We start from the raw sequence: 13,235 nt of genomic DNA, 5'->3' as shown, positions 1-13,235 counted from the left end.
ACAGCACAGAAACGGGCCCACCATATCTATGCCAACCATTAAGTGCTTATCTATACTAATCCCATTTGCTAGCACTCGGTCTGTAGTTACTGTACCTTTGTGATTCAAGTGCACATCCAGATGCTTCTTAAATGTTGTGAGAGTATGTGCCTCCACTACCTTCTCTCTGAACAAGGTACTCAAATCCTCTTCCATTAAGGACCAAAATGCCACTTGTCATCTTAGTTACTGGCCCAGACTGAACGTTAACCTTCAGTGATTAATGTACAAAGACACCCAAGTCCCTCACTATTCAATCTCAGCACCAGTCCTGTACCCAAGAAGAAGTGAAAATTACCGACAGCACCTCCTCAGTTTCCATCCCAACCATCCTGCGGTGCTTCCCTTCCAGCCAGTAACTTATCATATACAAGTTCTATTTTTACCTCATCCAGCATTGTGACAATCTTTCCACCCCCTGTAGCTTTGGAAAATTCTTATTCCTTGGATCTTTCACATCCACCCGAGAAGTATTCATCTGGTACTTCTGCCATGCCCTTTACCTCCATCAACAGAGCTTCATCTAGTTTCCACTGACAATCCTTTCACTGTTAATGTGCATCAAGGCATTGTATTTGGTGCCAAACTATTCTTGTTCTACCTCATCGCCCCTCCTAACTCAATTCTCATTTTTCCTCTGCTGTTTTAATGTTCAACCTGATTTCCTCCATGTGACCAAGCTAACACAATGCCCTCTTTACAGTCACAAACTTGCATTAGCTGTTGCTGGCAGTAATATTAGAACTAAGATTCTGAAGAATTTTTGGTATTGCTTTCACATAGGCAAATGTTTCACCATTTAGACTTGGCTTCATGGCAATACCAACTACCTTGTCTTAAGTATGACCTGACATGGTATGGCAACACTTTTTGACCACTCATTATATAAAGACATATTGTATATAATGGTGCAGAATTGGCATTTTTCCTTATGCTCAGTACATTTATATTGGGATATTTTTTTCAATGACATCAGAAACAGCAAGCAGCAAATAGGATGATGAACGGAGAGTGGAGGGAGATCCCATGGTAAAATTACAGATCAGGATGGGAACTTTGAAGTAAATTATCCAGAATACCTGCAAAACTTGAGGGTATTTACAGTCAAATAATGAACCAGAACTGCCCTTGTTCCCCTCTGGTGTAAATACCTAACACAAGTTTCCCTATTCAAGATCTACGGATGTCAATTTCTTAGCAAGCTCCCTCCCCACCCCCCCAGATCAAAAATGTAAATCACCTTACATTTACCCTTCTCCCTCACAGCCACTCCTCTCCCTTCAACTGGATCTCTTGACTCCTCCTCCACCAGCTCTAATCTAACAGGTTGAGCAGGCAGATTCCCCGGTGTAACTTCCAGGGAGCTGCAGAAAGTATGTGCTCCGTTCTGGTCTCTGGCCATGAGTCCAGTATCAGAACACAAGGCTGGACGTTACTGGCAGGGCTCAGCCTGGGATTTCCACAAAAGTATTCCTCAGCTTCTAGCACATGCAAAGAATAAATGCCAGCAGTTCAATGCATAACCAACAATTTTTTTCACCAAGTTCCAGCTCAACAATTAATGGACAGTGCAATACTTTATAATTCTAATTAACATTGCTACCCGAGTTACATCCTTACCCCAGCTAAAGGATACTTGCTCACAACCTCAGACACAATTTGAATTAACTCTGCAACAGCGAAGATGGAGTCCTGCTCATGATCGATGATATCAAATGCACAGTGCATTTGATAAGGAAGTCCATTCGGAAGAAACCTTTTCTTCACACAGTACCTTTAGAACCAAATGTGACATATTTATTCAGGAAGTGCACAGTTCAGACTTAACTTTGTTTTCATAAAGATAGAAGGCAAGAATGTATTTGCATGCAATACGTTTAGTAACCAAGTATGTTGTGGTTCATTATAACTATGATAATGTTAAGCAAAATAAAATCATGGCACCAGACTGCTCCAAAGTCGAATAATTATAGCAGCAATTTTAAAACCCTTACAACAGCAAGAATAGTGCATGAGAGGGAATTAGAAACGGAAAGCTTTATTTCCCAGGTCTAACCCAATGTTTTCCCAGTCACCTGAACTCTTATGGCATAGAAAGGGGCCATTGATGAGGCTCTCATGAAAGGCAGGAAAGGCCCGATTTCCCATATGGCCAGGCAGCAAAACAGTGGCATGAAGTGCCCACTGGTCAGAACGGGCCAAGGTTTTTCTTTAAAAAAAAAGGACTGGTGGAACGCCTTTTGGGCCAGCAGGTGCAAGAATGTTTCACTAGAAAGCCTTCCTGGGTCTCCCTGGTCAAGGATTTTCCCTGATCTCCAACGGACCTGGAAACCCCATGGAAACCTTTCCCCACCTTGTCTCCATCTCACCAATTGCCAGGGATGCAGTCAATCTCTCAGTCATGTCTGCTGTCCAGCTATTGTAGAGTGGGATTCCAGGAAGCTTCAAGACAATGATGCCCTGCCATTTAGGTTGCCCCTGCCTTTGTTTCCCAGAGCTCATTTAGATGCTGGATTCACCACCACCTTCCTAAAAATGAGGCCAATATCACTTAAGTGAATTATCATTGAGAATGCTCACTTAAGCAAGTGCATGCAAGTGACGTAGGGATTGCTCAGGACAATTCTCCGGCACAGAGCATTCATTCAAACTAATCCCCAGCTCACTGAAGACCATGCTCTCATGAATGGATGGTAATAAATGGATGGGTGCACGGCAGTGTAGCGGTTAGCGTAACATTATTACAGTGCCAGTGACCCGGGTTCAATTCCTGCCGCTGTCTGTAAGGAGTGTATATGTTCTCCTTGTGTGTCTGCGTGGGTTTCCTCCAGGTGCTCCAGTTTCCTCCCACATTCCAAAGACGTACGGGTTAGGAAGTTGTGGGCATGCTATGTTGGTGCCGGAAGCGTGGCAACACTTGTGGGCTGCCCCCAGCACGTTCTCAGTAACGCAAAAAGATGCATTTCACTGTGTGTTTCAATGCACGTTATTAATAAGTATCTAAAAAATATACCTTGTAGAGCATTTAGACAAGAACTGATAGAAATGTGAAAAAACTGCTTCTGAAGGCTTTCAGATCCCAGTAACCAAGACAAAAGCAATTTGCAATAGAACAATTCTTTCCTGATTGCCACTGCACTAAGAAGCAGTAACATGGCACAGAGCTGCCCACCTCCCTGATCTTCTGTTAAAACCATCAATGCACAGACTCGACTTACCTTTTCATTTCGCTTATGTTGTTTTTATGAACAAAACGTACAAGGGGCACCTGTAAGCAGAGGGAGGCAGAGGCTGTCAAATAGGAAAAGCAGGCGGGGATTTGGAAGGTTCAATTTCATTATTTCAGATAAGGTTCTCCAGAAAGTACAGGACAGAAACAAGCCATTTGGCCCATGTAATCCATGCCAGCAGTTAGGATCCCTCCTTTCTCCCATCTGTCCTCCTCTAATTCCATCTGAGTTCACCTTCGTTCCTTCTTCCCTCATATGCTGTTACAACCTTAAAATACATAATTTTCTCACAATAGCCAGTTCTACGTCCTCATCTCTCTAGTTGTAAAGAAGTTTCGTTTTACTTTCCACTGGGCTTTCTGCTGGTTTTGTTCTGATGGTTACTTTTGCTCTTCCCCACCAATGGAAACATTCTCTCTGGTATTAATCTATCAAAACCTTTCTTAATGCAAAAGACCCCTGTTAGGTCTCTCCTCGGCTATTCCTAATCATGAGACTGTTCATCCTTTCCTAAGTTTGCATTTTTAGCATCACTTTGTTAATTTTCTTCCTTGCCCTCCCTCATGTCTCTCCATTTTGTTTATCATTATGAAAACCGGAATATTAAGCTTCCCGCGTCCCTCCATCACAAATTTGTGATGCTATTTTTATTGTGTCGTGCGAGTTACATATAATTTATGCTAATTTATGTAATTTATGTTTGTCATATTTATAACATACTGTGCTGCTGCTGCAAAAAGCTAATCGTCATGGCATTTATACCCTAGGTATGTATGCCCATGACAATAAACTTGAACTTGAGATCTTCCTATTATCAAATAATCTCTGTGGCAGCTTGCTGAGTGCAAGTTTTCTATATTACAACAGTACTGACACTTTGTAGTACTTCACTGTGTGTAGTGCATGGCCCTGGGAAGACCTGAGAGATACTATGCAATGCATTCATCTTCCAGTGTAGGGTATCATAATACATAATTGCCAGTGCTGTATTATGCAAAACATACCTTGTGATCCAGAGTCATTTCATAAATGTACCCATCACTAGACAGCATTGTTGTGATGTCACAGCGGCAGGATGTCCCCACACTGAATGGAATAATTTCAGGAATATCCACAGGAACAGCACCTGCAACAGATGCAAATGCAACTCTCTCAGGCAAACTTCACTGACAGAGATATACAAAACTATGAGGGGTGTTGACAGGGTAGATGGTAAGAAAAGTATCCCCACAGCAGAGGTGTCTAAATCTAGGGGGGATAGGTTCAGGGTAAGAGGTAAGAGGTTTAGAGGAGACTTGAGCAAGAACTTTTTTACCCAGAGCATGATTAGAATCTGGAACACACTGTCTAATTGGTTGGTAGAGGCAGGTACTCTGAGAACATTAAATAAATATCCAGAGGAGCACTTGCATCAGCAAGGCACAAAAGGCTACATTTCAAGAGCTGGTAATTGGGATTAGACTAGATGGTTGCATGGACATGGTGGGCCGAAGGGCCTGTTTCTGTGCTGTGTAACTCTGTGAGTACCTCTGGTCAGCACACAGTTGAGAAAGGAAATCAGTAGCTTGGATAACTTCTTGTTATGGAACTACAGCCTGGGAATCTATGGAAACAGATCCCAGAAGCACAAACACCACATGAAAGGACAAATAAATAGCTTGACATTTACAACAAGGTGAGCAGAAATTCCAACGGACACATCTGTATGGTGACTGAAGAGAGAGTTTGATTAGTGCCTGGAAAAAAGATTTATAAAAGAAAAGCATGCAACTTGTAACTAGCAACCACCACGACAACCTAAATTGAATTAATTAGTTTTTCTATCCTCTATGTCCTTATGCTCTGAAGTGTGAGGCAGGATTGATGGACTAGCTGGTTTTGTCCTGCCCATCAAGTACATTTGCTCATTAGAAAACATAAGCAGGACTTAAGCCCAAGCTGCAAAGCAGTTACTACGAACAAATGAATTCCACAAAGTGATCACTTGACTGCTTCTTCTCCTCAAATCAAGTCTGAACTGCAAACACCAGTGAAAGAGAACAGAGAGAGTAATAACATGGCTTATACCTTCACAGTAGAAGACATCGATAGATCTTAAATAAGTAAGCAGTATCTGGCATAGTTAGCGTGCAAGAACAATGCACATTCAGACGCTTGGCTACCTTTTTTATGTAGCTGCCTGCAGATGACTGGAGGGAGTGTCATCGCTCTGGGAGTACCACTGCTTGGTTTTTAAGTATAAGACCATGCATTCCCAGTTCCTGCAGGATTCAACATCACTGCTATTCCTTTCCCATACCAGGCATCTAAAGTTCCTGGCTTTATCAGGTATCCTTAAAATTAGTAAGCATGCAAATGAGTGCATGTGTCACTGAATGAGTGCTATATAATTGTTTTGGATTGTTGTAGGGGTGTTGGGCTGCACCCCCATATCCCCCCTGCCTCTTACTGAACTCAGTATTGTTATTTTAATCAGTGTAAAACATTTTTTTAAACTAGGACCTTTACAAAGAGTAGCAGTGTTGTTGGATTCTACAGGAACCAGGAGGGCCTATCCTTACACTTAATAAACAAACAGCTCCACAAACATAAACCCACCACTGTGATTTCTGCATACATCTCTGTGGTTGTCAGCCCACTGAAGCATACAAGTTATGGGCAGGCACGGTAGTGTAGCAGTTAGCGTAATGCTTTACAGCGCTAGCGACTCGGGTTCAATTCCGGCCACTGTCTGTAAGGAGTTTGTTCGTTCTCCCCATGTCTGCGTGGGTTTCCTCCAGGTGCTCCGGTTTCCTCCCACATTCCAAAGACGTATGGGTTAGGAAGCTGAGGGCATGCTATGTTGGCACCGGAAGCGTGGCGACACTTGCGGGCTGCCCGCAGAACACTCTACGCAAAAGATGCATTTCACTATGTGTTTCGATGTACATGTGACTAATAAAGATATCTTAAGGTTAAGTTTACCTAGCAATTATCACCTGCAATAAATGAATTTGCATCATTTACACCCTGGCTGTGCGAGGGTCCCAGTTTCAATGGGACGTTGCTGGTGGGTGGATTGCCCAAAGCAGACAGCAGTACCCAGCCATTGTAAAGGGAGAGCAGTCCAGGCTAGTTTTAACCCAAGGACCACCTCTGGATAGTTGGCAATAGTGTGCATCATTGCTGGCAGAGCTGTGACAAGATGCAGGCAGGAGTTGATTGATGGTGGGATCCGGTTGATGCCAGGAACATGAAGGACTGGGTCTTGGCATTAGTACTGAGGGCTTTCCCAAACAGGTGCCAGCGAGGGGAGGCAATGGGAAGTCTAGGACAAGGGAAACTCGAGATCTGCTTCCAGCTCCCCCGTATACGTGCCGAGAAATTCCTTCCCAGTCAGCACAGCTGCCAAAGAATCACAGTGACAGAGCAAACTGCACAGATACTGAGAGCCACTGACCACGAATTTGGCTCTCTCAGTTCCTGTGCTGAGCATTGCTGGATTTCACTGGTGGTGTGGGCACTGTCCAGGACCCCACAACTCTTCTCAACAATCACATCACGGGCAAGCACAACGTCATTGGGTAGAATCGGCCAGTCTGTTGAAATGATCTCCTGCTTTCCTACGGGGGAAGCTTTGCCAACCTCAAAGCTGGTGAGGATGAGAGGTCATCAGGTGAGAACTAGGGGGCCTCAGGACATGTAAAAGATTCGGATGGATATTAACCTCTGCCAGGCACTCACCTTACCAAAATAAAAATAGAAAATGCTGGAAATATTCAGCAGGTTATGCCACATCCATACAGGGAAACAGGGCGACCTTTACAGGTCGAATGTCTTTCATTGGAGTGCAGCTAATGAGAGGTTATTGGACTAAGACATACAAATAGAACAGTACAACACAAGAACACGATGTTGTGCCAAACTAATTAAACTAGTAATTAAACGCCTAACTAATCCTTTCTGTCCATATCCATCCATTCTCTGCACATTCATGTGCCTATCTAAGAGCCTCTGAAATGGCTCCACCACCACCCCTGGCAGCACATTCCAGGTACCCACCACTCTCTATGTAAAAAACTTGCCCTGCACATCTCCTTTGAACTTATTCCCTCTCACTTTAAATGCATGCCCTCTAATATTATACATTTTGACCTTGGGAAAAAGATACCAGCTATTTACTCTATTTAACTCTATTTATAATTAGAGTTTCTCTCTCCACAGATGCTGCCTGACCTGCTGAGTACCCCAGCACTTTTTATTGTTATTTCAGATTTCCAGCGGTATTTTGCTTTCAGATTATCATTCTCTTTAGGCTAGGTGAGCTAAAAGCAATCCCACTCAGGAGGGATGTTTATAAAATAGTTTTCTCTATTATTAAGGTAAACGTTTGGAAAGTATGAAAATGAAGGTCCGAGACAAATATTGTGACCCATTGTGTACGTATCCTGAAGTAATGATACAACTTGTACGCAGCATAACAAGCTAATACTTGCCACAAGGACTGATGGACCTAATTGTCAGTTGACTGAAGATTACATTTGCTAATCATTGATCCTGAAGACATGAAAGAGAAATCTCAAACTCACAAAATGATAGGTGCAGTGCCTTAATGAAAAAGAAATCTCAATTGTGTTAACATGAAATCAGTCGAAGCGCATTATCCACTCAGTTTCAGGAAAGATCATTGCAACAAAATACACATGCTGCTCCCTTCCCACCAGTAACCAAGGAGTCTGCCAAGCAATTTTTCCAAAGATGCTGCCCCTTTCAATATATCAGCAGGTGCACCAGACCACATACCATGCTTCTGAAATATTCGTTTCAGCTCTCTTTCAACAGATCGCCATGGCCTGGATGATGAGATGGTGAAGACCAGGTCCATAATCTGAAGCAAATAAAAATGAAACACAGCTATGTGAGCAGCAATTTGATGCAGAAGCAGTTTTGTGTTCTGCTTAAATCAAAAGCCATTGCCCCTTGATCTCATGGTGAGTAAAATATTTTCAAAATCTTACTTGAATTTGAACGTATTTTTAAAGTAGGCCAATTAAAGCATGTCAGCAGAAAAGGATGGGGAAATGGAATTACATAGGTCAAGTTGAATATATTAAAACCAGCCCAGGCTTGTTTTTATCCTGTGCTGTAATTTGTATGATTCAAAAATACAGTACCTTCTTGATTTACAAGCATTTGCTTTATGAATTTTTGGAATGATGCTATTGACTCTTCAGGGTACTTGTCTTCAATCCACAAAACTACTTGTTGGTTTGATAAATTGTGTATTGCTTTTAGCATGTAGGAATACAGTGTACAAAAATGCACATGATACATTTCACCCACCCTTTTCAATTTTACAAAGTTTGTTTAATAAGACATTTTCCAAGAACAGATCCCTGTTGTCTATGAAGGAATGGTTGTAAATAAAAATCTTCAATCATACAATAAGGTAATGGAGAATACCTCACTGAGTGCACAATAGTAAGCCAACTGTTGATCCTTGGAGACTTTCCCAACAAGCCGCTCAAAAATCAACCTGATTGTTTCTTTGTGTGTGTCTTTATCTGGGGATGAAAGAGTTTGATTCAGTATCTCTTCTAGTCTGGTTCTTTCCTCAGGCAGCAGTCCCATGTCCTTACTGTGAAGGATCTCTTCAGCACTGGGCCGCTTTAGAGGGTCATCTTGCAACAACTCTCCACATGTCTGCAGCTGGTAAGGGAAAAGACATTTGTCATTACTGATTAACTAGTGCTATGAAGTACATTGGAAGTCAGAATCAAGCAATCTGGTGGCTATCTCTTATACAGCTCTACTGCAATTTTTGAAGACCAGATGTTTCCTCTAGAGGGGGATATCTAGAACTAGATAACATGGTAGCAGGAGAAGGGGCCACCCATTTAAAACAGAGATGAGTTTCTTCTGTTAAAGGACTGCATTCAGTTCTGGTTGCCCCATTACAGGAAGGATGTGGAGGCTATGGAGAGGGTGCAGAAGAGGTTTACCAGGATGCTGCCTGGGTTAGAGGGCATGTGCTATAAGGAGAGGTTGGGCAAACTAGTGTTGTTTTCTCTGGAGTGGCTGAGGCTGAGAGGAGACCTGATAGAAGTTTATAGAATTATTACATGCATAGAGTAGATAGCCAGTATCTTTTTCCCAAGTTGGAATGTCTAATACTAGGGGTCATGCAGTTAAGGTAAGGAGTGGTAAGTTCAAAGGAGATGTAAGAGGTAGGTTCTTCTTACAGAGAGTTGTGGGTGCCTGGAAAACACTGCCTGGGTGCTGGTGGAGGCAGATACAAAAAAGGCATTTCAGAGGCCCTTATGCAGGAAATGGAGGGATATGGACCATGTGCAGGCAGAAGGGATTATATGTTATTAGCTTACTTAGTTCCGCAAAACCTCGTGGGCCGACGGACCTGTTCCTGTGCTGTACTGTTCTACATTCTAAGGAATCATGTATCATTGGAGATCTCTGCCCCACAGAGCTGTAGAGGTTAAATCAAGGGTGAGGAGGACAGTTTATTGGACTGAAATCAAGGAATCTGGGAGAAATAGGCAGGAAAGTAGAGATGAGACTGAGATCAGATCAGTCATGATCTTATTGCAGAGCAGGCTTGAAGGCATGTGGCCTCCACATGTTCCTTTCTCTTCTGCTTTCAGACGAGATTTACCCCAGTGTCTTGGCCAATATTTTTCCCTTAACCAACACCAGCTAAAAATCAGGCTAATCGGTCACCATCCCAGTGTTGATTGCAAACTTTTACTGTGAGTAAATTGGCTGCTCCACTGAATTCATTACAACAGTGACTACATTTCAAAATTACAGCACTATTTCAGAATATAGAGTCAGAGTCATACAGCACGGAAACAGGCCCTTTGGCCCAACTTGTCCATGCCCACTAAGATCCCCATCTGAGCTAGTCCTATTTGCCCACATTTGGACCATGTCCCTCTAAACCTTTTCTATCCATGTACCTGTCCAAGTTCCTTTCAAAAGTTGTTAATGTACCTGCCTTAACCACTTCCTTTGGCAGCTCATTCCATATACTGACCACCCTCTGGGTGAAAAAGTTGCCCCTCAGGTTCTTATTAAATCTTTCCCCTCTCACCCCAAACCTATGCCTTCTAGTTCTTGATTCCCCAGCACTGGGAAAAACACTGTGCACATTCACCCTATCTATGCCCCTCGTGAGGCATTAGAGCAAGTCTCTCTCTTAACTATGTATTCTAGGTTTAAATAACACAATCTCGTTGCTTCACTTCACTTCACACATTATAGTACAGACCATGATCGGGAGCAGTTCCGGGCAACTTTAATCAATAATCAAATTTGATGGATTGATTCAGATTGAGAGCCAAATGAAAAGTTAAGTTTTAAAATTAAACAGCTGGTATAATTATGGTAACCATGGAAGTATTTAGATGTTGCAACAAACATTTGGTTCACTATGCTTGTGTAAACGACACCTGCCATCCTTATCCAGTCTGATCTACCTGTGACTCCAGTTGACTTGTCATTGCCTCCTCAGGTGAGGCAGACAAGGATGAACAATAAATGTCAGCAGTGTCCATGCTGCATGGACAAATACATTGAAAAGAACCTGCTGCTTGTGCCAAATCTTTAAATATCTTCAGTCACTCACCAAGCTCAAGAATTCTGGCCGCAATAGGAAATTCTTTGTTTTGTCAACAAAAAGCTTGTGTATGTAGCACCGTGAGGTCTGAAAAAAATGCGGAGATGTCAAAAGCACATTTTGAACTCTCTTTTAAATTTAAACTGAATCAGGAATTTTTAATAATAGCAGATCAGTTCACTTTTGTTGCTATTGCTCCACTTTTAAAGATGCACAAGTTTCCATTTATTGTCCACATATTCCTGGTAAGAAAAGTCCTATCCATGGGAATGGAGAAATCAAACCAAATCTTGTTTGGGTACAAGGCTATTTTCGTCACTAATTAGGGTGAAGGAAAATTCTTACGCATTGCTGAATCCTATCCCGCCACTTCTGACGTTCTTGAGCTGTGCATTGAAACAGCATGTCCAGAATTACCATCCCAAAGCTGTACATATCGGCCTTCTGAAGGAAGAAGGCACACAAATCAGAGCATTAGCTTCACAGTAATTCCTCTGTGTCCAACACAAAATGCAGATATTCCTGTTAACAATATGTTCTAGATTGAAATAAAGCAATCTCACTGTTTCACTTCAAATGATAACTTTTTATGTTGATACAAATTACAGTACACAACACAGTAAGCATGCACATTCCTACCGAGCAATAGCATGTCAAAAGATCACGTTACCAGGTAAGTTACTTGGTCCTGGTAGCGAGCCACTGGATTGGGGTCCAGCAAGCAATGTGCTCACCATGCACGGTAGTGTAGCGATTAGAGTAACGCTTTACAGCACCCAGCGACCCAGGTTCAATTCCAGCTGCTGTCTGTAAGGAGTTTCTACGTTCTCCCCGTGTCTGTGTGGGTTTCCTCTGGGTGCTCTGGTTTCCTCCCACATTCCAAAGGCGTAGGGGTTAGGAAGTTGTGGGCATGCTATGTTGACGCCAGAAGCGTGGCGACACTTGCGGGCTACCCCCAGAACACACTATGCAAAAGATGTATTGCACTGTGTGTTTCGATGTACGTGTGACTAATAAAGAAATCTTATCTTAATTGAACACAGCAAGCTCTGGATCTGGAATGGGCAGCCCAGCTGGAAGGTAGTTCCTAAAAGTGTTCATAATTTTTTGCTGGTTATAAACACACTATGAGCAGGTCAAAAAGACAGACTGCTTTTGTTTGTAAAGCTAATTTGGAGATGTTTTGAAGTAAGAGAGGGTTTCTTTGTTTGGGACCAAGACGTCCTACATATTGAAGCTCCAGTCAGTCCCCTTGACTTTAAATGACATCTGGATTTGATGCCATACCCCAATAGCCAAGGACCTGTAGCATCAGGTAAGGCTAGCTGATTGTATTAAGTAGGTGGGGAAATTATGCATTATATAATGGAGGTCCTCACATCGCAACACAAAGTGAATGCTAAAATTCCAAGTTCATATGCATTCACATATGGTACTGTTGCTGCAACTTCAAACTGTAAATGCATCAACCTTTCAAAAACACCAACCTGAATGCTGCATGTTTATTTACTTATACTTAAGATCCGATGCAGGATGGACCCTTGGATCTTACTCCCTATCTTCGCTCCAAAGTTTGAACGTCTGAGCACTGTTTCACTGCTTCAGAAGAAGGGACCTCTTCACAATCAAGTGTTTTCCCAAGGATGTCCTCAAGTGTGCATGCTGGGAAATCAATGGCCTACACTATTTGGTCTATTAATATTAATGGATGAGATACAAAAGCATCTGGTGCTAAAATCTGTTGATTTATCTGGTCTATCAGCTTTCACAAATATTCTCATGCTTGCAATACAGACACACCTATGTAAATGAGCGAGATCTGTTTCTAGAGCAAACAAACATCAATCTTTCTGTTCCCTTCTTTCACTCAGAAAATCTGTCCTGAGTATAATTTAACTGTGAAAAGAATTTGAGATAATGACCATTCTATTAAAGGTATGGACAGAGATAAAATCTTTATGTGGTTACTCCTGAGCATGTCATGGATCATGAACATTAAAATGAACATGCCATGAAAATGCTAAGCTCAGGTCCCTGAATAGCTGATATTAAGAACAAACACTCTGGTTGAAAAGGTCAGATCCTTGTTATAGTGTTCTGCAGTTTTGTGGATGCTCACTTTCTTTACTGATAACATCAGCATACTCTGGTCCTGAATTTATCCTGCCAGAATTAAAGTGACGGGCAACTCAATAACTAGCACTCAGGCTTTGCAGAACACTTCTGTTTAGGCTGCAAGCATGACCCTAAGCTTCCAGTTGTCTGTCACTTTAATTCTCCATCCCACTCCCACTGACACATCTGTCTCCAGCATCCTACACTTTCCTAATCGAGCCTAAGGTAAGCTAGAACAA

General features: G+C 42.3%; 1 protein-coding gene across 9 annotated transcripts in view; it reads right to left on the bottom strand.

Annotated features, from left to right (window-relative positions):
- The window catches only part of LOC127568774 (eIF-2-alpha kinase GCN2-like), a 69,262-nt gene that overhangs the window by 25,762 nt on the left and 30,265 nt on the right, over positions 1-13,235 (bottom strand). For all 9 annotated transcript variants that reach the window (XR_007956065.1, XM_052012926.1, XM_052012923.1 and 6 more), the window contains exons 10-16: positions 11,227-11,325; positions 10,891-10,968; positions 8,712-8,957; positions 8,052-8,136; positions 4,274-4,395; positions 3,258-3,307; positions 1,660-1,813 (exon numbers count right to left, since the gene is read on the bottom strand). Coding sequence is in view for 8 of the 9 variants with exons in the window: in XM_052012926.1 (XP_051868886.1) it covers positions 1,660-1,813; positions 3,258-3,307; positions 4,274-4,395; positions 8,052-8,136; positions 8,712-8,957; positions 10,891-10,968; positions 11,227-11,325 (834 nt within the window). In the remaining variant the exon portion in view is untranslated. The remainder of the gene's footprint in view (positions 1-1,659; positions 1,814-3,257; positions 3,308-4,273; positions 4,396-8,051; positions 8,137-8,711; positions 8,958-10,890; positions 10,969-11,226; positions 11,326-13,235) is intronic.

The sequence above is a fragment of the Pristis pectinata genome, chromosome 3 (genome assembly GCF_009764475.1).
Source record: "Pristis pectinata isolate sPriPec2 chromosome 3, sPriPec2.1.pri, whole genome shotgun sequence".
Lineage (NCBI taxonomy): Eukaryota > Metazoa > Chordata > Chondrichthyes > Rhinopristiformes > Pristidae > Pristis > Pristis pectinata.
The sequence above is the reverse complement of the archived record's forward strand: the minus strand, read 5'-3'. Positions and strand labels throughout refer to the sequence as shown.